The 23,694-nt window shown below is 41.3% G+C and overlaps 1 protein-coding gene across 4 annotated transcripts; it reads left to right on the top strand.

Annotated features, from left to right (window-relative positions):
- The first annotated feature begins 3,716 nt into the window (after window positions 1–3,716).
- Window positions 3,717–16,377, top strand: LOC101683974 (CCHC-type zinc finger nucleic acid binding protein). Of its 4 annotated transcripts, none has more exons than XM_045063386.1 (5): window positions 3,717–3,881; window positions 13,613–13,729; window positions 13,848–13,940; window positions 14,122–14,323; window positions 15,286–16,377. In XM_045063386.1, exons 2-5 carry the CDS (start codon window positions 13,627–13,629, stop codon window positions 15,401–15,403), a joined length of 516 nt encoding a protein of 171 aa, XP_044919321.1. In that variant the 5' UTR covers window positions 3,717–3,881; window positions 13,613–13,626; the 3' UTR covers window positions 15,404–16,377. The 4 variants fall into 4 exon arrangements, with proteins under 4 accessions (XP_044919321.1, XP_012910528.1, XP_044919322.1 ...); XM_013055074.2 differs by having other exon boundaries at window positions 3,718–3,881; window positions 13,613–13,750; XM_045063387.1 differs by having other exon boundaries at window positions 3,720–3,881; window positions 14,125–14,323.
- Window positions 16,378–23,694: the final 7,317 nt, after the last annotated feature.

Genomic DNA, 23,694 nt, shown 5'->3' with positions numbered 1-23,694 from the left:
TTTTACTTCGAACCTTTAAAAGCTATTTGCGAGGGGTGCCTAGATGGCTCAATGGGTTAAGCCTATGCCTTTGGCTCAGATCAGATCCTAAGGTCCTGGAATCAAGCCCCGCATGGGGCTCTCTGCTCAGCAGCGAGCCTGCTTTCCCCTCTCTCTCTGCCTGCCTCTCTGCCTACTTGTGATCTCTCTGTCAAACAAATAAAATCTTAAAAAAAAAAAACAACTATTTGCGAATGATGTTCTCTTACCAGTTATTTTGCAGAAGTAGAGATAGTTTCAATTTGGGGTCATAGAGGAGAAAGCCAACTAATGGAAAGCTCACTAAATCATTAGTCAGTGTTTCATATTTTCCTTATCATCCGTTAGTATTCCCTATACTGTCACTTTAAGGAGTCAATGGGAAATTGTAGGATTAGGTTTCGATAACTACTGGGAGGCTGGAAGCTTTGTGTTTAAGCACTTAGGCTTCTTCTGTCTGAAGCCTGTCCTGTCATTTATTCACTCTCTGACCTTTGGCAGAATCCTTGAATTCTCTGGAATTTTATTTCCTTATGGGGATAATAAAAGTACATATCTCATAGAGGTTTTGTGTAAACCTAAAAAGAGGTCATAAACAATGACTGGCATATAATAAGCATCCATAATAATAACAAAAATAGTAGATAACACTTTTATAGTAATTGTGCCAGGCCCTGTTAAAGAACTTTATATGTACTATTAGTTATTATTAGATTAACTGATTCCAGTTTCAGGATTTAGTTTAGTAAACTGTTTTAAGAAGAAGACAGGAGATGGTGAAAGGATTTATGCTCCTTAAACTTATTTGCATATTTTCCAATGTAAGTCACAGGGACTCTTTCCCGGTAGGCAGAGAAAGCAAGACATGGAGGGTTTAGAAAGATATATACGATATCATCTCCATTGGACAGCAGAATTTAAGGCATGTACTATGCAGTTGGGCATTTCAGCGGAAATTAAGAATTGGCAGGTCTTGCTTCTCAACTGCTACTCATTTTAAGGAATCCTGAATCATGCTGAATCATAGCATTTTAGCTGGTCCTCCCTCAGGACACTTAATACTTTCTTTTTTTTTTTCTCTTTAAGATTTATTTATTAATTTGAGAGAGAGAGAGAGAACAGAAGCAGAGAGAAGCAGAGCCCCCCCTGGGCAGGGAGCCTGATGCGGGATTTGATCCCAGGACCCTGAGATTGTGACCTGAGCAGAAGGCACAAACATAACCAACCGAGCCCCCCAAGGCGCCCCCCAGGCACCCCCACTTAGTACTTTCTTATGGTCCATTTCATCTTGCGAGATCTTCTGGGGAAAGATCTACATCTGAGCTAGTTATCTTTGTAACAGTTAACAGTGCTGAGCACAAAAAGTGGGAAAGACTGGGTAAGACTGAATACTGGAAGGGAGGAGGGGGAGAAAACATATTTTTAGAGGAGGGACTCTTTCTTCATATATAGTTGGCAGTTTATCTTTTGAGTAGGCTGGCTTTTTCCTTTCTTCTTTTCAAGCATCTCTAGTGAAATAGGTATACCCAAGGGCATATCCAGACAACACAAACGAGTATACTTAAATTCCATCATAAACCTCTGGAGACAGAATGCCTCATGATCAGTGTGGCTATGTTAATAGTAATAGTTATTGCAGAAAGCTGGATGCCAGGTAGAGAAGAGCCATTACCTATTACCAGAGCTAAGCAGCAAAAACCACATTACATTTCCATTCCTTCCACTTTAGTCTTTTGAAACCTGCAAAACCTTATGTCCACTGTCTATTTTACATTCACCCTCTTTTTAAAAAAATTTTTTTAACATTAGGAACATTCTGTCCCTGCATCTATAATAAATATCAAACATTTATGTAAGCTGTGGTTGGAATGATAAATAAAAATCAGGTCAAAAATAGGAATTGATGGTTACTATGATAATTTAACTAGTCTTCCTGGCGTGGCTTGGATGCATACAAGGTGGACTTCCTTCGTTTAGCTTCTTGCATTATACTGACTCACTGCTGGGGCTTAGGAAATCACTACTTAAGTGTCTGCAAATGCCGCACTACTACTTACCTGGAGATATTATAAAGATTAATCAGTTAGGGAGGGGAAATCTATAAAGCTGAGTAAGCTTCTTGGTAATAAAACCATGTAAGCACAAAACAGTTTTATTATTGGTAACTCTGGTGTTATAAAATTCAATATACAAACTGCTAGGCAGTTCAATCTTATTGGAAGATTGGGACCCTTTCAAACTGAATTTTCATATGTTTTACTTTAATTTTCTTGGCTAAAAAAAGCTTTGCAAAAAAAATCACTGGCCCTTGAAATAGGTGATTCACTCTTTGATGATTGCTATCCTTCATTAAGCGCTGTGTTGAGCACAACTTGCTAAATGCACTATACAGTGATTAAGCACTAGTGATTTGAATCCAGGTTTAATGCCTTATTCTCAACACCTGTGCTTCCTACCAACATGATTTCAAAAGTCATACAGCCTGGGGACTGGGAGGATTCAATGGGATGAGACCAAGGGCAAAGGACGGGTAAAGTCTTCACAGCTACTCACCGAACTAATGCTACAAACAAGGACTGTTTATGACGGTTTTAACATCTTAATAGATCTGTGCAATTAATTTCAAATAAGATGCTCATTAAAGGAATGAAAAGTAAATTTCTGGGATATACCAGCCAACAACTTGGCAGCTTACCAACCTTGAGGAGCATATTAAGTTAATAGGTGACTATAGTAATTTCAGGGCTTTTAGAGCTCAAGAGACTGGGGGGGTTCTTCAATTTTTTCTCCTCTTTTTAACAAAAGTCATTTCAAGATGGTACACTAAAGTCTTGAAATTTTAGTTCACATTCAACAATTTATATCTATGACTATGTATCCAGGCTTTCTTGGAGAAGATACGAAATCTCAACTAAAGCCATTCCTGAAAATGATAGCCCAGGCCAGATGGATCTCCTGGCACACCGTGTGACCCCCTTGAGTCGCAGGGAATGTGACTCATCAATGTGTTAAATGGTCACAAGGTGTGTTGTGGGGCAGAGAAGTCTCAGGGCCATTCCTTCGGCGTCTTCACACCCTCCGCAGGGCAGGTCCCTTTCCCTCCTGGGGAGCATTTTGTGAGCGTTGTTGGTGCTAGTTTATCTGTTAAGAGGTTTAAGCATCAGGGCTTCCAGGCTCTGCCTAGGCTCACACAAAAACCAAAACAAAACTTAGGGCCTGTGACCTACAGCCACAGCAACTACTGTCAGTTGGCTGCCGCGACCTTTCCCTAAACTGAGATGTGTGTTTTAGGAAATGGGTCCTAGCTCTGAAAATCCCAAACAGAGGTCTCCGAGCAGACCCTTTTTTCTGAGCCCCAAAAGGGATAGGGATTTTCCCTGATCCCACACTAATCACAGCCATTTCACTGAGACCCGCCCTCTAGCATCCCTGGTCGCCAGGCGCCGCGAGAGATCACAACGCTGGACACCCAAATTCCCCCCGGGTGGGGTGGAGCCTGGAATAAGCGGAAAGGGCCCAAGAAAGGTCGGGACCTGGGGTTCCGGGCGGGAAAGGCCGCGCGCAGGGCACGCCGGGAAAGGCCGTGGCGCGCGGAGGTAGAAGCCCGCCCCGCCCGGCGCCGCGCTCAAGCTGGGCGGCTCTCCTCTGGGGCGGCTCTGATTGGACGGCGGAGCTCCGCGTGCTGATTGGCCGCGTGGGCGAGGCGGAGGAGAGCCGTGCGCAGCGGCGTGTGTGGGGCCGTGTGCAGACCCGCGTGTGGCGCAGGCAAGGACCCTGAAAATAAACAGCCGCTACCTTGTGAGCCTCCTTTCACAGACTTGCGTCCGAGTCTCCGCCGCTGCGGGCCCGCTCAGACGCTGAAGGTGAGGGCCTAGAGCGGGGCCTGGGGTTGGGGGGAAGTCGCGGTGCGGGCCCTGGCCGAGGCGGACGGAGAGGTTGGGAGCGGTGAGGCGGCGATGGCGGCCGCACTCTGGCCTGCTCTGCTGCTGCGTCAGGCGGGAAACTCGGCTGCCACCACCACCTCATGTTCAGCTTTCCGGCCTGCCGCAGTCGGGCGTCCCTGCCGCCTTTCCTTCCGTCTTGGGAAGCTGGGTCGCCGCGCCTCGGGGCCTCTTCCAGAGCCAAGGCCGCACCCCAGGCCGCAGCCTCACAGCAAAAGAGGCCCCAGCCCGTGCGCCCTTGGGACTGAGGCCCTGAGACTTCGAGGGTCGCGGAATGCTGGCCGGAGGGTCGATTTGGCGGGAACTTCTTGGAAGGAGGCTGTGTGGTGGGAAAAGGACCCTGGTGTGGTTGGAGGGGGGATGGGTTTTGGTATTTATGCAGGCCATGTGCTGGGGTAGTGGGTCTGGCGGGCCATGTGCCAAGGGTTGTGATGGGCTAAGAAAAGGGTCACTGGAGACGCGCTTGGGTTTAGAGTGGTGGGATAGTCCGCCAGAAGGCCCGAGAATCTTCGAAATTCGTACTCTCCATACTTGAATTTTTATCGTGGTTCAAATGCTAGGTTACTTCTCTTAACATTGCAATTCAAAAAAGCGGTAGATAGGTCTTGCTTTCCGTGAATCAACGAAATCCAACCATTTCGTGGATTAAACAAATACAACTTAATTTGAAATTGAGATGTGAAAGTTGATGGACCAGTCCCCATCTAGATATTCCAAATGTGAAAACCTATTATAGGACGACATAATTGCCCACATTTGGGTTTGAGTGTTGATTTTATTATGGGTAAGGCATATGCTTGTTGCCACATGTTAACCACATGTTCTCAGCCACAGGGCACTTCCAAAGGAAGTGACTACATCTGATCTTGGAGGTCTTAGAAAAAGCAAATACTGCTCAGTAGTCCTCTGTGACTTGGGATAGTGTGTTTCAGTCATTATCCAGAAAGAGCCATAGAGAAGGTAAGAAGCCAGGAGTCTGGATAAATTTACATCCTACATCCTCATCATACCCCAGAGTATACAAATTAAAAAAAAAAAGTTTCCTTCTTTCCTATTGTTGGATCTCATTTTTGAAAGAAATATAACCAGTTAATTTCCGCATGGAGGAGTTACCATAAATTAAGATAGCAACTTGGTTACTTTTGCCCAAACACTATAAATTGCATGTACCATTTTGCGGGCTTTTAAAAGATGTATGAGATGAAATTCTTTTTTTTTTTTTTTTTTTAAGAGACTCTTTTTTTTTTTAGATTTTATTTATTTATTTGACAGAGAAATTACAAGTAGGCAGAGAGGCAGGCAGAGAGAGGAGGAAGCAGGCTCCCTGCTGAGCAGAGAGCCCGATGCGGGACTCGATCCCAGGACCCTGAGATCATGACCTGAGCCGAAGGCAGCGGCCCAACCCACTGAGCCACCCAGGCGCCCGAGATGAAATTCTTACCTCTTAGGCTTTTTTTTCCTTCTGCAGAGCTGTCATTTTCAGTGCTTAAAAGATCACTCTGATCATGGTTTAATCAAATCCCTACAAAAGCGATGTACCTATGTACATGCTGTGTTTAGCTTGTTGAGCCTGATTCTTGTCTACAAGGAGCTCTCTGTACTGGAATATAAAAAAATAATTTATTAGATTCCCAAGGGCTGAATTAAGGACTTAAAATTTTTTCCAAATCACAACTCTTGGCAGCAGGGTTGTTTTTTTGTTTTTTTTTTTAAAGCTAACAGTTTATGTTTGTGTACTTATCTGCATGTGTCACATTGGAAAACTTGGGTAAGTCTTAGCAGCCTAAAGGTCCACGTTTTCATACTGATGGGAGGTAATGTGTTTCAAACAGATGTAGAGTTTCTGTCAAATATTTTGAGCCAAATCCGTGGAAGACCAAAGGGCATTTATTTCACTAGCGTTTGAACAACTGGATCTCTTCTTTAAGATATTATAAATGGGTTTTGTAAATGGTTATATGACTTTGGATTATTTTGCCTTTTTAAAAAAATCTAATAAAAATATGTGGTATGTATATGAGAAGTTACCGGATTGGTGCTTAAAAGCGATAGAACTACAGTTTGAATAATTGGAATGGTCTGTTAGCTAAGCACTTGACCACAAGAGAGATTTTGCAGTTTTTTTTCCCCCTCTTGCAAGAGAGAGAGTTTTTAAAAATTGTTGGCTTCTTTCCTCTTCCTAGCCTTCTGACAGTAAGTGGAGAGCCAGAAGACTGATGCCAAGGCATCCTGGTCTGCTATGTGGAGAATGCTCTTTCCCTACTGTCTGACTTAATAGAACTCCTATTCTGGCAGTGTCAGTTGCTGCTGCAGTAAGGGCATGTTTGTGAGAATTCAGTAAGCTGTGCATCATTTTTGTGTTGTGAAGAACTGCTGGAATAATAAAGTGAGAGCTTGTGGCCACCAAAATTTAAGTTGTAAGTAGGTAGAATCTGTTAAGCAGTAGTATGAAAGTGTAGTATAGTGCTCACCTGGAGTGGCTCCATAATTACAAATGAGGCTGTTAACTGGTGAAATCAGGTTGCCAGTCTTTGGTTCTGTGGTGACACTCTTTAAGTTCTACCACAAAGAAGGTTGAGAAAATCTGTCTTGGCTTAAAATTCAGGAAAGCTGTGTGATGGTATACTGTGAATAAATTAATATATGACAGTGGGTTTTTAAAAGGTTGATGAGTTCTAGTTTCAGTTTACCTAAAAAGAAGATTTTTGGCATTACAAATTAACATGTTTTAACACAGTCTCAGATCTTCAGTCTCCTTGTCAGTAAAATGGGAACAAGAATACCTTAACTTGCAGGGTTGTAAGGATTACAGATAATATGTTTATTAACCTTTGAGTCATAGTAGATATTTAGTTATTAAAACCCTTTGGGGTAATCAGGGCAGGAACCAGGGTGAAAACCCAGAATCACTCCCAGTATTAAACTCTGGTCTCCTTTATTCTGGCCAGAATGCAGGCAGTGTACAGCGTAACTTGCTTCCTTCTTTTCTGTCTGTAGTTTATCTATCTTAAGGGTCTGAAGTGTTTCAGTACCATGTTGGAACACTAAACTGATTTATTAGAGCATAATGATGAGTACCTTCAGAGGGGCAAAAGCTCCCCTATGATGTGGATATAGTTAGGTCAGCAGCATGAATGAGTCAGGGATAACCCTACACTTAAGGGAAATAACAGGAGATACAGTAAGTGTGGATACACAACAGCTAGGTTATGAAAACCATGTAAAGCAATAGAGAGCCAGATCCACAAAAAACTTGTCCCCCCCACCACCACTTGCCCGTTACTACTTATTTAAATACATTTATAGCCAGAGTTAGGGTCTTAACTGGGATTCACATTGTTAGTCTTGAAAGTGTGCTGTTAAGATTTAAGTAGTTTACTAGCTTTGTACTTAGTATCAGAAATGGTGGAACACTTACATTGATAAAGACAAGTTAGTATAATCAATACTGTTTTCGTATCAATTCCAGAATTTAAGCCTAGATGAGTGTAAAATAGTCGGACCTCTTAATTATATATGGTCTCTCAGTGGATTTTCGGTCTTTTCAAGTGGTATCTTGACTGTCTTACTGCTGCCTGGCATGCCACATTCTCCTGCATTTCTTTTTTCTTTTTAAGATTTTTAAATTTTATTTATTTGACGGGGACACAGTGAGAGAAGGAACACAAGCAGGGGAGTGGAAGAGGGACAAGCAGGCCCCCTGCCAAGCAGGGAGCCTGATGCAGGACTCCATCCCAGGACTCTGGGATCAGGACCTGAGCAGAAGGCATTCACTCAACCACTGAGCCACCCAGGCACCCCTCCTGCATTTCTTTAAGCTGGTTTGTGTCATGAAAATGTGAAGTGGAAACTAAATAACTGGTTTCTGTTGTTGGAAATATAAAGTCGTTTGGCATTATTTTTTTTTTTTTTTAAAGATTTTATTTATTTATTTGACAGACAGAGATCACAGGTAGGCAGAGAGGCAGGCAGAGAGAGAGGAGGAAGCAGGCTCCCTGCTGAGCAGAGAGCCCGATGTGGGGCTCGATCCCAGGACCCTGGGATCATGACCTGAGCCGAAGGCAGAGGCTTTAACCCACTGAGCCACCCAGGCGCCCCTCGTTTGGCATTATTACCCAATTTTTCTTACGTCTTCATTCCATTTAGGAAGTAGACTTCGAGATGGGAAACTTGACTATAAGCAGAGTGTGCCCTGTTGTAAGCTGCTCTATAGGCATTGCACTGGGTTCTAATCCACCTGTAAGCAGTCTAACTTAATTGAGGGAAGAGTAGAAAGACTAAACGGGGGACATAAACCCATAAAGTTTTTAAGTTGGACACCTGTTAAGGACAAGATCCCTGGTAACAATCCTTATTACAGATCAGTTTTATCATTTTTTTTCCTGAAAAGGACAGACTTTAAATTGTCTGAGGTAACACAGCAGGTGTTACCCAGGCTTACCTGTTAAAAGAGTTTCCAGATCTTTACTGTGTGACAGTGATAGTTGCTGTAGATACAAGCAATGATTTTTAGCAGCAAAAAGAAGGAAATACATGCTCTCCTTCTGCCTGGCAACAGTGAAAATACAGCATTTTGTCTTTTATCTTTATTAGTAGATATGTCTTGTAGCATTCCATAAAATACTAGAGGTCTAGTAGATTGTGAATTCCTGGAGTAATAGAATTTTATTAGATAATCCGAAATAAACATTTTTTGAGAGTGATAGTACATCCTCATTGAGAACATAATTTAAAAATACATAACCTTTTTTTTACTTTTTTTAAGATTTTATGACACAGCACACAAACGGGCAGGAAGGGCAGAGGGAGAGGAAGCAGCAGACTTCCCACTGAGCAGGGAGCCCAACTTGCAGATCTATCCCATGACCCTGGGATCATGAGCTGAAGGCAGATGCCCAACTGACTGAGCCACGCAGGTGCTCCTACATTGTTACTTTAAATTAATGGTGCAGTAACTCTTGTGATAGCAAGAATTTAGGTGTTAGTACTTGGTTAGATTGGGTTGACTCTGTACAAGAAACAGTTTGTTTCATTCAGCAAATGATTATTAATTGTCCCCTTCCCGGAGGCAGTTAAAGTACTGAGTGTAACTTCTACTAAAAGGATAATTGTATGGGGTGTTGTGATTGAAAGGTGAATTACTTGTTCTCTGCCCTCAGGAATATGATAAAAGTCTATATAGTAGTGTCATCAGACAGATACCAATAAAGTACTGTCAGCTTTAATAGGAAAGAGAGTTCCAGTCTAGGAGATGTGGTCAGATTCTTTTATAAGAGTTGGCATTTGAGTTGGCCATTGAAGGTTGGAAAAGGTTGTGACAGGTGGAGAGGGCAGCGGCAGCACAGTACAGCAAAATTCCAGCCAGGAGTAGTCATAGGCAGTGAGAATCACAGAACTATAATTCTTGACGGTCTTACCTTACTGCCTCTTTTCATAGGGAATAGCATATAATTCTCTATAAAGACCTTTTAATTAACTACATTTTGCATATAAGATGAATATTAGTAAGGACCTTCTTCTAGGATAAATGATTGGTCTCTAAAACATAGTGGGAATCAGTTGGTTTAATGTTACTGATGAGACAGATCTATCACAGGAGACTAAGTGAAAATGTAGAACAGCTAATTGACTGTGATTGGTTTGACCAAAGGGGGAGAAGGCAGATTGCAAATACATTACCTAAGCCCACTGGGAAGAACTTTGAGAAAGCATATGGCCTACTGATGATGGGTCTTTGGGATGTTAATGAAATGTTTCTTTCCCTTTAAGACTTCATTTTTTGTTTTGTTTTGTTTTTTGACCTGGATTTATTCCAGTAAACAAAATTATGTGAGACTAAAATTTGTTGATGGCAAAGCAAATATCTAAAACTAGTTAAAGTGTATAAAGTTGCCTATCTCTTTAGTAGAGTTGTTAATTACTGTCTAAATGGAGAAATACTGCTTTCCCTAAATAATTTGTGGTTCATATAGAAATGATTACACTTTAACCAAATTTCAATTAGGAATTAGGGTGAGGAGAAGAAGTAGAGTGTAGTGTTTAATCTTTAAATGTTATTTTAACTAATTGTCTTCTTTCCAGAAGTACTTTTCCTGTGATTTCTTTTTCTTCCTGTTCATTTTGGATCTGGTTTCTGTGCATTCAGATAAGACAAAATGGAGAAACAATTCATGAAAAACTGTACACATAGATGAATCAATTTGGGGGGGTGTGGTATCTTCTTTTTACTTATTTATTTGACAGAGAGGGAGAAGCAGGCTCCCTGAGTAAGGAGCCAGATGGGAGCTCCATCTCAGGACCCTGGGATCATGACCCAAGCTGAAGGGTAGAAGGGTAGGTGCTTCACTGAGCCACCCAGGCACCCAGAGAAATCAGTTCTTGAGTGGTTTTTTAAACTCGTATTTCTATGCTGAAAGTAAACCTACTTTATATACATGATGATTCATTGTAACATATTTCTTTTGTAGTTTATTATAGAATAAAGTGTTCTTTTAAAGCATCAGTCTAAAGGGGTGATTGAAAGTAGCTTTAGAAATGTGTATTAAGGGACGCCTGGGTGGCTCAGTTGGTTAAGCAGCTGCCTTCAGCTCAGGTCATGATCCCAGCATCTATGATCAAGTCCCACATCAGGCTCCTTGCTCCGCAGGGAGCCTGCTTCTCCCTCTGACTCTGCCTTCCACTCTGTCTGCCTGTGCTTGCTCTCGCTTGCTCTCTCTCTCTCTGACAAATAAATAAATAAAATCTTAAAAAAAAAAAAAAGATCTTATTAGAGCGTGAACAAGTGGGAGAGGGAGAAGCAGACTCCCTGCAGACCAGCAGCGCTTGATCCCAAGACCCAGAGATCATACCTGAGCCTAAGCGGACACTTAACTGACTGAGCCAACCAGGAGCCCTATACATATATAATATTTATGATTCGTTTAGAGAGTGAGTGTGGGGGGGCAGGGGAGAGAACCTCCAGCAGATTCCCTGCTGTAGGAGGAGTCTGACACAGGGCTTGACCTCACAACCCTGAGGTCATGACCTGAGCCAGAATCAAGAGTTGGACACTGAACTGACTGAGCCAGCCAGGAGCCCCTCTTGTTTAAATATTAAATGATAAAATACTAAGGACTTGTCAGATTGCCTGTATTACCTTATAAAAGGAAGTGATCATTTCTGTGCAAAGAATTCATTGACAGCAGTAGTTAAATGTGCTTAAATTGGTCTGGCTATAATAAACTGGAGAAGATGCAAAATGAAAAGGAGGGTACAAGGTACCATAAGCAGCTCTTTTCTGTGATCTTTTTATTTTTTATTATTTTTTATCCTAACTCTTCTTTTTGGTGGTAACCAGTACTTTATATGACTTAAAAGGCAAATACTAGTAAAAAAAAAAAAAAGTAATCTCATGCTTTGCAAAAACACATTTTTAATCTTTATTGGCTGTTTTCTTCCTTTTTTTTTTTTTTTTAAAGATTTTATGTATTTATTTGACAGAGATCACATTAGGCAGAGAGGCAGGCAGAGAGAGGAAGGGAAGCAGGCTCCCTACTGAGCAGAGAGCCCGATGTGGGGCTTGATCCCAGGATCCTGGGATCATAACCTGAGCCGAAGCCAGAGGCTTTAACTCACTGAGCCACCCAGGTGCCCCTGGCTGCTTTCTTCTGACTAGAAATGTGCATTATGTATCCTGAAACCACTAACCTTTTTTTTTTTTTTTTTTTTAAAGATTTATTTGAAGGGTGGGGAGGGAGAGAGAATCTTAAGCAGATTCTCTGCTGATCTGCCTATGAGATCATGACCTGAGTCATTTTATTTTATTTTTTTTTTATTTTTTTTTTTTAAAGATTTTATTTATTTATTTGACAGAGAGAAATCACAAGTAGGCAGAGAGGCAGGCAGAGAGAGAGAGGAGGAAGCAGGCTCCCTGCTGAGCAGAGAGCCCGATGTGGGACTCGATCCCAGGACCCTGAGATCATGACCTGAGCCGAAGGCAGCGGCTTAACCCACTGAGCCACCCAGGCGCCCCTGAGTCATTTTAAATCACAAGTTGGACACCTAACTCAGTACCCCTGAAACCACTAACTCTTAAGTATCCCATGCTGGTCCCTGCCTGTCCTCCCCCCCCCCCCCCAGCCCATTTTTGGTAATGTGTTTATATGCCAAGTAGCAGGAATTGATAAAAAGATCCCTTTGAGGGGCGCCTGGGTGGCTCAGTGGGTTAAGCCGCTGCCTTCGGCTCAGGTCATGATCTCAGAGTCCTGGGATCGAGTCCCGCATCGGGCTCTCTGCTTGGCAGAGAGCCTGCTTCCCTCTCTCTCTCTCTCTCTGGCTGCCTCTCCGTCTACTTGTGATTTCTCTCTGTCAAATTAATAAATAAAATCTTAAAAAAAAAAAAAAAAAGATCCCTTTGAAAACTTACCCTGAATCTGATTGTAGATACTTGGGGTAAGTATTGAGTTCTTTTGAATATTTGACAATGGAAACGTCTGAAACTGAACTTAGCTTAATTTTTAGTTAGTGGATTCTCTATAACTTAGCAATGAACTGGTTACTGAAAGGGTGGCGGGGAGGGGGGACTTTAGCATTTCACTGTCACTTGAATTTTGGTACTGTGGTTGACTTGGATAATTACACTCTCTAGTCAGTCTTAGTTGTTTTGCTAGATCATGGTGCTTATCTTTGAGAGGGTAGTTTAAAAACTTGGTGTACCATGGGTTGACACTGGGAATAGGGTAAAGATACTGAGATGTGGAAGTTACTATGCTGCATTATTCTGAGCTAATTTGTTTTTTAAAAACCACTTTCCTAGGAGTTCCATTCTATTCTAGGAATAGTTCCTGTTTATTTTTAGATTGTTACATAAGTAGTATAAAATTCATTTGCTTTAGTGGGAGTTTTGGCCCCCTTGTAAATAATACCCAATAAAGGAATCCGTGTGACATTCCAGATAGCCTTGTTTGAAATGTAAAACTACAGGAAAATTGGGAAAGAAGAGAATAAAAGAAAAAAAAAAGGTCCTGGGCTTTAGATGGTTTTGATACTTTGGTGTACCCTTTTGTTGTTTTTCTAATATTTTTAACATATTGTATCTTCTAGAGAAAATTTATATCCTGCATTTCTTTTAACATGTCTGCTGTAAAGAGTCTGCAGACAAGTGCTGTGGTTAACCAGGCACTGTTAGATGCTAAAGTTAGAAAGTTTCTCTTTAGCTACCCCTCACTCTCAAAAGTACATACTGTGGTTCTGTTGTTTTGAGCTATTCCGATTTTATGACCATTAAATAACCAGTTGCTCAAAATAAAGTTGACTGGCTTGTAACCATGAAAATGTGGCCATTAAATTAGACCTGGAAGGAGATACTATTATTTCTTATATGGATGTGCATTCTATCACCCCATTAATAACTGAATAACATTTGTATTAGTCTACATATTCATAATTTAATGGTTTTAAAAATCAAATTATATCAAAACGTTTTACATTTTTTCAGTTTTACTATATTTCTTAATAGGCATATGATGCCTAAGTACATAGTTGTGTGGCCCTTTTTCTAACCAGTATATATGCTGGCTTCCTTCAGAATAATTATCCAAAAATACACTAAAAGGGCAGTAAAAGCTAAAAGTAATTTCAAGTAGTTTAACAATGTCATTTTTAATATTTCGAAGATCTAACTGCAGCCATGAGCAGCAATGAGTGTTTCAAGTGTGGACGATCTGGCCATTGGGCCCGGGAATGCCCTACTGGTGGAGGCCGTGGTCGTGGAATGAGAAGCCGTGGCAGAGGTGGTTTTACCTCGGATAGAGGTATTTTTGTCGAATAAAAAATTTTGAAGCACTTCAGTGTTTATTAGTATCAAGACTGGCCTAATTAGCCAAATTCTTTTGTTTTTGCCCAAAATAGGTTTCCAGTTTGTTTCCTCATCTCTTCCAGACATCTGTTATCGCTGTGGTGAGTCTGGTCATCTTGCCAAGGATTGTGATCTTCAAGAGGATGGTAAGTATTTAACACTTCTTTTCATACTCTTGTAGAATTTGGAGAGGTGAGCATGTACTACTGCTGCACATAGCATTGGGAAAGACTTAATACCTTTGAGGTTTTGTATTGTATGGCTTAAAACAAAGCAATGTTTTGTAAAGGTTTTATAGTCTTGGTCTGCTTCTTTTCCTTATTGTTGAAGCCTGCTATAACTGCGGTAGAGGTGGCCACATTGCCAAGGACTGCAAGGAGCCCAAGAGAGAGCGAGAGCAATGCTGCTACAACTGTGGCAAACCAGGCCATCTGGCTCGTGACTGTGACCATGCGGATGAGCAGAAGTGCTATTCTTGTGGAGAATTTGGACACATTCAGAAAGACTGCACCAAAGTGAAGTGCTATAGGTAAGTTAGAGTGTTGCTAGAGGAAGCCTTGTGGCAGAGATTATTTTAGAAGTGAGTTACGTATAAATGGAAGGGACTTGGGGACCATTTACTGAAAGTTGGCTGTGACCAGATGATGATAATTTTCAGCATATGTAACCAGCAGCCTGTCTGTACATGAGTCACTGTTCTGCCATCAAGGCTTGTGGCTTATGGCAGCTGGACAACTTACACAACTTTGGAACTTTTAACGATTTAAAAATAAGAACTCTTATGCTGTAATTTGGAGTTTTCAGAGGCATTGTAGAAAACTGTTAATTCCCATATACAAATACTCTGTCCTATAACCAGAAATCTTTGTGGATAAAACATACAATAAAATGTACATATTTAAGGTATAAAACTTGGAAAGTTTTGATAAGTATCTACCAGTGAAATCTTAGAGATTAATTTGTATAAAGGTACATCTTGGGGTACCTGGCTGGCTCATTCAGAGGAGAGTGCAACTCTTGATCTTGGGGACATGATTTTGAGTCCTACCTGGGTTTAGAGATTACTTAAATACAACTTAAGAAGAAGGTACATCTTAGCCAGTGTCATTGATTTTAGCATTTTGGAGGGAGAGAGAATCCCAAGCAGGTTCCATGCCCAGCACAGAATGGGGCTTAGGGCTCGATATCATGACTATGAGCTCATGACCTGGGCTGAAATTAAAAGTCAGTTGGTTAACCAGTTGAGCCATCCAGGTGTCCCTGTTTTTGGTGGATCTGTTAACGGTGAAAATTCTAATTTTATTTGGCTGCATAATTGAGTGCTTTGTTACTTAATTCCTGTTTCTGCTCTTAATTTAGGGGTTAATGAGACTCTTGAGGGAAAAAAATGCATTGCTTCATTGCTATGCTTTTTGTTCCTCAGTTACTATTGCTCCAGTACAGTTTTGCATTTTCTGAGTACATTGTGAAAACTCTCTCTCTTTTTTTAAGGTGTGGTGAAACTGGTCACGTAGCCATCAACTGCAGCAAGACAAGTGAAGTCAACTGTTACCGCTGTGGCGAGTCAGGGCACCTTGCACGGGAATGCACGATTGAAGCCACAGCTTAATTATTTTCCTTTGTCGCCCCTCCTTTTTCTGATTGATGGTTGTATTATTTTCTCTGAATCCTCTTCACTGGCCAAAGGTTGGCGGATAGAGGCTACTCCCAGGCCAGTGAGCTTTACTTGCCGTGTAAAAGGAGGAAAGGGGTGGAAAAAAATCGACTTTCTGCATTTAACTACAAAAAAAAAAGTTTATGTTTAGTTTGGTAGAGGTGTTATGTATAATGCTTTGTTAAAGAACCCCCTTTCCGCGCCACTGGTGAATAGGGATTGAGGAATGGGAAGAGTTGAGTCAGACCAGTAAGCCCATTCTGGGTTTCTTGGATATGTTCCCATGTAGGAGGTAAAACCAATTCTGGAAGTATTTATGAGCTTCCATAAATAACTTTAATTTTAGCATAATGATGGCCTTGGATTGTCTGACCTCAGTAGCTATTAAATAACATCAAGTAACATCTGTATCAGGCCCTACATAGAACATACAGTTGAGTGGGAGTAAACAAAATAAAAAGACAAACGTGTGTTAATGGCTGTGCGAGAAAAATCGGGATAAAGGCCTAAACAGGAACAACTTCATCACAGCGTTGATGCTGGATATACATAAGGTGATGGCAAAGGTTTAGAACACATTTTTTCAAAGACTAAATCTAAAACCCAGAGTAAACATCTATGCTCAGAGTTAGCATAATTTGGAGTTATTCAGGAATTGCAGAGAAATGCATTTTCACAGAAATCAAGATGTTATTTTTGTATACTATATCACTTAGACAACTGTGTTTCATTTGCTGTAATCAGTTTTTAAAAAGTCAGATGGAAAAAGCAACTGAAGTCCTAGAAAATAGAAATGTAATTTTAAACTATCCAATAAAGCTGGAGGAGGAAGGGGAGTTTGACTAAAGTTCTTTTTGTTTGTTTCAAATTTTCATTAATGTATATAGTGCAAAATGCCATATTAAAGAGGGGAATGTGGAGGACTAAAAGCTGACAGTTTGGACTTTTCTTTGTGTTCTAACCCAGTCATGTCTTCAATAATGAAAAACAGCTATTATAAGGAAGTATAGATCCTTTGGTGTCCTGTTATGCAGGGGATATAAAAAATTCCCTTTGTAACCCATTACAGTGCTGTCCTTTACCTCTATGTTCATTCTTGATAGTTTTAATGCCATTGTTATGTTTTAACATGTGATATTTTTCCTGGGCATCACAAGGATGTGAAATGTTTTTCATTTTTTGTCTCTAAGATTGTTATAGAGTTGAGACAAACCTTAGAAATTACTTGGTTTAATGAACAAACTCACTTTATAAATGAGTTCAAAGCTCATATAAGCATACATAAGTGGAAGCTTAACTTGTTTGAGAAATACAGTTACACTATGTCCTCTTTTTTTGGTACCCCACACCCCCAGCTAAACTAACTGTAGTTAGTGATTTATGCTTTCCCGACTTAGTTAATTCTTACCCCTTCATACTGCCATGTGGTTCTTCACATTGGATATATATTGTTTTCCCCAGGTAGTCCATTTTTTTTTTTATCTATACCATTGCAAGGTTAAGATGTTGGTGTCTAAGCTGTGCCGTGCCAATTTCTACTTGGTCTCATTAATAGTCAAAAGGAGGCAAAGTAAAAAAGTGTGAAGCCCTGGTATGTAGGTCCTTTCACTCATGACTACAAGCTAACAAGTTTCTTTCTCCTTTGATATTTGTATTGAGCAAATGATATATATCAGATGTTAACTAGACATGTTAAATGTCTTGATAATTTTTGTTTTTGTTGCAAGGAAAAGATAGCATAAAGGAAGACCTGTTTTCAAAGGCAATATTGATAAATGTAGATTCAGGTTTAGGGGGGTGGTATGCATGGGGTTATTTTCCCCCTGAGGTTTTCCAGCCTCAAGTTGGAAAACCTAGCAGTGAGATATTTAGAACCGTTTTTGCTTCACACAACTGCTCTTTGTCCTGCATTTGTAGTACCTAGGAAGGAGCCTTTTGTTTAAAGCCCTTTGATACGCATAACTGAGGGCCTATTCACAGGCCACATAAGTGTTCTTTCATAAGGTTGCATTTAGTTGCATTGATCTTGACTGAGCAAGTACAACGTGAAAATACTTGTATTCTAGGGAATTCAAACTAATTGCTGAAAGCCAATGAGAAGTTCCTGTAGCAAGGAAGGATTTGTTGTAAGACTTTTAAAAATGATTATTTATTGGAGGGGGCAGAGGGAGAGAATTCTGAAGCAGACTCCTCAGTGTGGAGGCTGACACTGAGCTCAGTCCCAAGAGTTGGACACCCACGAGCCTTGGTTTTAAGCAACTTTTTAAAAATAATTTTCAGATAGTAAGTAGTATATTGCCTTGATAGGTCAGCTCTGTCAAAAATGGGGTTGGTTTGGGATTTAGCAGCTTTCACTTTGGGTAAGAAACCAATCCCCCATTTCTTAAGGTCTGAGAGTCCTATGCCTGCCAAGTCGATAAAAGGGCAAGGATTTCTCCTACCAAGGGTTGAGGGGATGATGGAAGGATAAGTGGAGGTGCTGCAAAGAATTCTACATTGTCTAACATTTTCATCTTTGCATCCCTGTTAAGTTTTGCTGCCTTTTTGCTTGCTTCTACAATAATTTCTCAGCCTCTTGAAGCTGCTTCAACAGGAGTGGATCAGATGGAAATCTTGCCTACAAACTTACCTTGAAGAATCTAGTAAAGAATAGTTAAGGGGCACCTGGGTGGCTCAGTGGGTTAAAGCCTCTGCCTTTGGCTCAGGTCATGATCCCAGGGTCCTGGGATCGAGCCCCACATCAGGCTCTCTGCCCAGCGGGGAGCCTGCTTCCTCCTCTCTCTCTGCCTGTATCTCTGCCTACATGTGATCTCCATCTGTCCAATAAATAAATAAAATCTTTAAAAAAAAAAAAAGAATAGTTAAAAGAATAATCCATACATTGAAGGGTACCTGGCTGGCTCAGTAGAGCATGCAACTGTTGATCTTGGGGTCCTGAGTTCAAGCCCCACATAGGGCTTCGGAGGTTACTTTTTTTTTTTTTTTTTTGAAAGATTTTACTTACTCGTCAGAGTGCACGCACAAGCAGGCAGAGTGGCAGAGAGAGAAGCAGGCTCCCCGCTGAGCAAGGGGCCCACTATGGGACTCGATCCCAGGGCCCTGGGATCATGACCTGAGCCCAAAGGCAGTGGCTTAATCAACTAAGCAACCCAGGCATCCCTGGAGGTTACATTTAAAAAAATAGGTCATGCTCTCAGGGTCCTGCACTGGGTATGGAGCCTGCTTAAAATTCTCTACCTCAGGGTGCCTGGGTGGCTCAGTGGGTTAAAGCCTCTGCCTTCATCTCAGGTCTTGATTCCAGAGTGCTGGGATTGAGCCCCACGTTGGGCTCTGCTCAGCGGGGAACCTGCTTCCCCCTCTCTGCCTGCCTCTCTGCCTACTTGGATTTCTGTCAAATAAATAAAATCTTTTTAAAAATTCTCTACCTGTGTCCCCATCCCCACCCCACTGCTCATGCATACACTCTCAAAATACTCAAATTGAGCATTCCATTTAACTTAGATGTGCATACTAAAGCTACATTATTAAGTTGGCTTTTTAAAAGATTTTATTTGAGAGAACATGAGCTAGGGGAGAGGCAGACTCCCTGCTGTGCAGGGGAACCCAGTGCAGGCCTCATTACAGAACTCTGGGATGGTGACCTGAGCTGAAGGCAGACACTTAAGCAACTGAGCCATCCAGGTGCTCCTATTAAGTAGTAGTTTAAAATGTTAATTTCAGTGATCTTTGAAACTTTATTTTATTGAAGATTTAGAGTGAGCAAGGGTGGGGTCAGTGAAACTCTCAAGCAGGCTCCCCACTGAGCGCAAAACCCCAGATCATGACCTGAGCCAGAATCAAGAGTTGGATACTTAACTGACTGAACCATCTAGGTGCTCCTGCTTTGACACTTCAAAGACAACTGAAAAGATTTCCTTCCTTTCTTTACAGTAGATAATAATAAATTCCCTTCCCTATCCAATCAATGTGCTGTGTTACAATGAAGAATTAACAGCGATGGTGTTAATGTAGTGACACTGGTTTTAATTTGGGAGTTCATTGCTGCACTGTACTACAATGTACGGACATGTTTTTGATGAGTAGCATAGGACTTTGGGGAAGTTGGCTTCCAGAAAACATTTAGATTAAGGTATCTGGTACAGGTTCAGGTTCACTTGTAACCTTGTCTACTTAAAGTGCCAGAGGTAAAACCTTGAGGTTTGAGGGGAGTGAAGTTTATAGTGCATATTTGTCTTTTACCAGCTTTATCTGTTTTGGATGTGTTTGCCTTAATATGTATGAGTATTTTTTGTGATCATTGAAGTTAAACCTCCATGATACTGAAAATTCTTTAAAAGATTGGGGGCACATTTTTGTGGTAGGCTCTGGTATGTCATAGGAAGGATTAAACATTGCATTTCATGCGTGTAACCTGAAGTATTGGGGGCTCCTATTTTGAGTCTTGGGTGCTTGATGTGAAGAGCAGGTAACTGCTGAAGCAGCAGAGAAGTGTGAATCTTAGCAACAGGCTTAACGGCTGGGAGCTAGTAACTTCTAGAATTAGACATGCAGCCATTTTGCTCTAATTTGTCTAGGTGGGTCCTGAGCGCTATTTTATAAGCTTCCAGATGATTCTCAGGTACCACTGGATTGAAAACCATTGGTGTAAGTAACCAAGGTCTTAGTCCTGGTGGTACAGTTGGAATTTGAGAACTAGGCCTGTGCTTATGCTCTTAATTACACTGATTTGTGTGTAATTACCCTTTCTTGCTTGCTTTATTTTTTTCTTTGTTTTTAAGATTTTATTTATTTATTTGACAGATCACAAGTAGGCAGAGAGGCAGGCAGAGAGAGAGAGGAGGAAACAGGCTCCCTGCTGAGCAGAGAGCCCGATGCGGGACTCGATCCCAGGACCCTGAGATCATGACCTGAGCCAAAGGCAGCGGCTTAACCCACTGAGCCACCCAGGCGCCCTCTTGCTTGCGTTAGAATGGAAAGAACATTCATTACACATAACTGCTTCCCTTCTGTCCATTTTCAACCGCACAACAAACCTTTACAAGGAACTTAGCTGCTATCTATAATCTTCAAGTGTATGTTCTGATAGCAAGCTACAGTGTTTTACCTCCTAAGGCAGCTGTTACATATCCGAAGGCAAGGATAGTTGTAGTGTTTTCTTAAAAATAACAAGCCTGTCTTTTTTTACTTAATTACTTACTTGTAAAAACGTCCTTTCCTAAATGGGCCTGAAGAGATCAAGCAATTTCAAGTAGTTTGGATGTGTTTTCGTCTTGATCCTTCCTAGTTTTGGTTTCCGGCATTGAAGTTTCATTGAGGTTACTCTGCAGCATGGCCCATGAACCAGGTCCTAGAACCTGCCTACTCTTATCTCCCCAGAGAACATTGCTAACTGACCAAACTTGGGCAGAAATAATTTGGTGGTGCAGAGAAGTCATTCAGTGAATGACCACTTGACTGGGATGGACTTCTTTCCTCAGTGCGGCTCCTTCATTGCTTTGCTTTCACAGAACAACCATCCTTTGCCCTTAGGTTCATTTCAAATATTCTTAGTTGCAGTTAGTATGTCCTCTTGTGTCCCCAATAATGAAAGTCATTGGAGACGTGTTATGACACTGGGACCTCAAAGTGGATGCAAGTGGGATGGAATCAGGCGGGGCGGGGGGACAGTTACCTGGAAGGAGAATGGGGAACTCCAGTCCTTATGTCTACTACATTTATACTTCTTGGATCAGGCCACAAAACTGTAGGCAATAGGCACATGTACTTGATGTCTGATGCTTAGTTGACTGCACCTAACATTTATGAGGCAGTCCTATGTTGGAACTCAGGAGCTTGCTTGCTTGCCTTTTTTTTTTTTTTAAGATTGATTTATTTATTTGACAGCAATCAACAAGTAGGCAGAGAGGCAGGCTGAAAGCGGGCGGGGAAGCAGGCTCCCTGCGGAACAGAATCCAATGGGGGGCTCAATCCCAGGACTCTGGGATCATAACCTGAGCCGAAGGCAGAGGCTTTAACCCACTGAGCCACCAGGTGCCCCTCTCAGGAGCTTTCTAATCAAGAACTGATTATACCTGGTTGAGTGGTCAGAAGGCTTTTGGCTGATTTAAAGCTCCTTAGAGGAATGGCATTCATTCAGTGCTTCCAGGTGGTATTTTTAATTTGGAAAAGTCAGAAACTGTGCAAATTATATCATGTAACACAGACAAGATGACACTCTTCAGGCTATTGCTGTTTGCTTGTCTGCTAATATTTTGGGGTGATAGTTTTCACACAGCGAACCCGAACTGATAGGGCAAGAGGTCAGAGTTTATAGTCACAGATTGTTTTTTCTGAGTAGGACAAAAATTTAGAGGCAAGATTTTTGTTTTTTTACATTTTTAAACCATACAGCTGAGGGCTGAAACAGAAGCAAAAAGTTACTTGTCACTGACTTTCAAACCTTTGCTGATTCTGTTGTGAATGGAAGAGAAAGTCAATTCACTCTAGTGGGTTTTGTGCCAAATTTCAGAATTAGATCAGTTCTCCTAGCTGCCAAGTTTATATCGACTTTGTACAAAATTGCTTCATTAACGGGTTTCTGAATCAGATCAGCCCAAAAAATGCCTTGGAGTTGGGATAGTTGCAAAATATGGTAATGTAGGAGGAAACACAAATTTGATTTCATTTAACTTTTTCCTGCTGGGTCAGGATCCAGTGCTCTCTATATATTGCATTTGGTAATATCTCTTAAGTCTTTTAAGTTGTCCATCCTTTTTGGAAAAGACAAGTTTAAGAATCTCTAATGACCTGCATTTGGTTGGTTGTATCCCTATAGTATTGTCTCATATGGTTTTACCTCCCAGAGTTTAGTGGTAGTCAGGTCTAGAAGCGTGATTACATTTTGATTATTTTTTTTAGGTTAGGTACATCGTAGGGGGGTTTGTATGTCCTGTTGCATCACATCAGGAGGGACATAATATCAGGTTGCCTTACTTCTGGTGGTACTAGTCTTGATCCGTAGGTTGCGGTGATTTCAGTGTTTTCTATTATAAAGTCTTCCAATAGCCTTGCACCTCATGGTTTTAGCAGCCACAGATGATAACTAGATCTCTACCAATACCTCAGTTATAAAGAACAAATAGTTAAAGGACCTTAAATCCTTAAAAATGCAAGCCCAGGATAGAAGACCCCAGGAATTAATAGGTATGACTTCTAAATGCTGGCCAAGTTATATTTCACTTTATCCCCCAAGGTCTATTGGAACTGCAGTACCTGGGCATCCAAAAACCTGATTTTAGCTGCAGAGCCTTGCCCATTTTAGGGACCATAGCATCATGTAAACATTATAGGCTGTGGTGTCAGACTTGACTGGAATGTCTGTTCCAATTTGAAACAGCAAGCAGGGACGCCTGGGTGGCTCAGTTGGTTAAGCAGCTGCCTTCGGCTCAGGTCATGATCCCAGGGTCCTGGGATCGAGTCCCACATCAGGCTTCTTGCTCGGCAGAGAGCCTGCTTCTCCCTCTGCCTCTGCCTGCCTCTCTGTCTGCCTGTGCTCGCTCACTCTCTCTCCCTCTGTCTCTGACAAATAAATAAAATCTTAAAAAAAAAAAAAATGAAACAGCAAGCAGTTCTAAGCTCTGGTTTCCTCAAATATAAAGTGAAGGAAAAAAACCCAAAACTTATATTTTGCAGGATCACTATGATGGATTACACAAAATGTTACTCATAAAGGGCCTACCACTTAACTGGAATAATAAATGGTACTTAACTGTTTTATGCAAACTTCCTACAGTGCCATAGATTGTTTGTATGCCACCTTGAGAGGAATACCTCTCAGTATGTTTGGCAAGTCTGAGATAAGGCCTGGTTGAACCAGATCAGGGATACCTTTAATGCATGCCTTTACCTCCAGAGCCTTTGGAAGGCAGCAGATGGTGATGTGAATGAAGCTGGTCAGCTGGGAGATGGAGGAGGTGGTGCTATAGAGAACTGGAGAAGAGCCCACATCCCTCTGAGGACAATAGCTACTCGGCTTCTCTTAATTGAGAGATTGTCTAATGCTTTCATGCATGGAGGAGCAGTCTACTATTTTGAACTTTGTGTAATGCATACTCTGTTAAACCTGAGGAACATTTTGAAAATCAGTTTTCCTTAGGCATTTTGATCTTGATTCTAAATTTGTTCTAAATTTAAACTTTGATTACAAATTTAATCTGGCTTTGAAAATTGGAAACACTACAAATACAGTGGTTTTAAATTTTGTTTAT

Source organism: Mustela putorius, unplaced genomic scaffold (genome assembly GCF_011764305.1).
Source record: "Mustela putorius furo isolate JIRA1106 unplaced genomic scaffold, ASM1176430v1.1 tig00003850_pilon_pilon_pilon, whole genome shotgun sequence".
Taxonomy (NCBI): domain Eukaryota; kingdom Metazoa; phylum Chordata; class Mammalia; order Carnivora; family Mustelidae; genus Mustela; species Mustela putorius.
The sequence above is the reverse complement of the archived record's forward strand: the minus strand, read 5'-3'. Positions and strand labels throughout refer to the sequence as shown.

Bases quoted from the DNA above. Each gene is read 5' to 3' on its own strand.
- LOC101683974 (XM_013055074.2), top strand. From the start codon at position 13,627: ATGAGCAGCAATGAGTGTTTCAAGTGTGGACGATCTGGCCATTGGGCC. The intron at 13,751-13,847 runs GTATTTTTGTCG...TGCCCAAAATAG, and splicing joins TGGTTTTACCTCGGATAGAG to GTTTCCAGTTTGTTTCCTCA. The intron at 14,324-15,285 runs GTAAGTTAGAGT...TCTTTTTTTAAG, and splicing joins ACCAAAGTGAAGTGCTATAG to GTGTGGTGAAACTGGTCACG.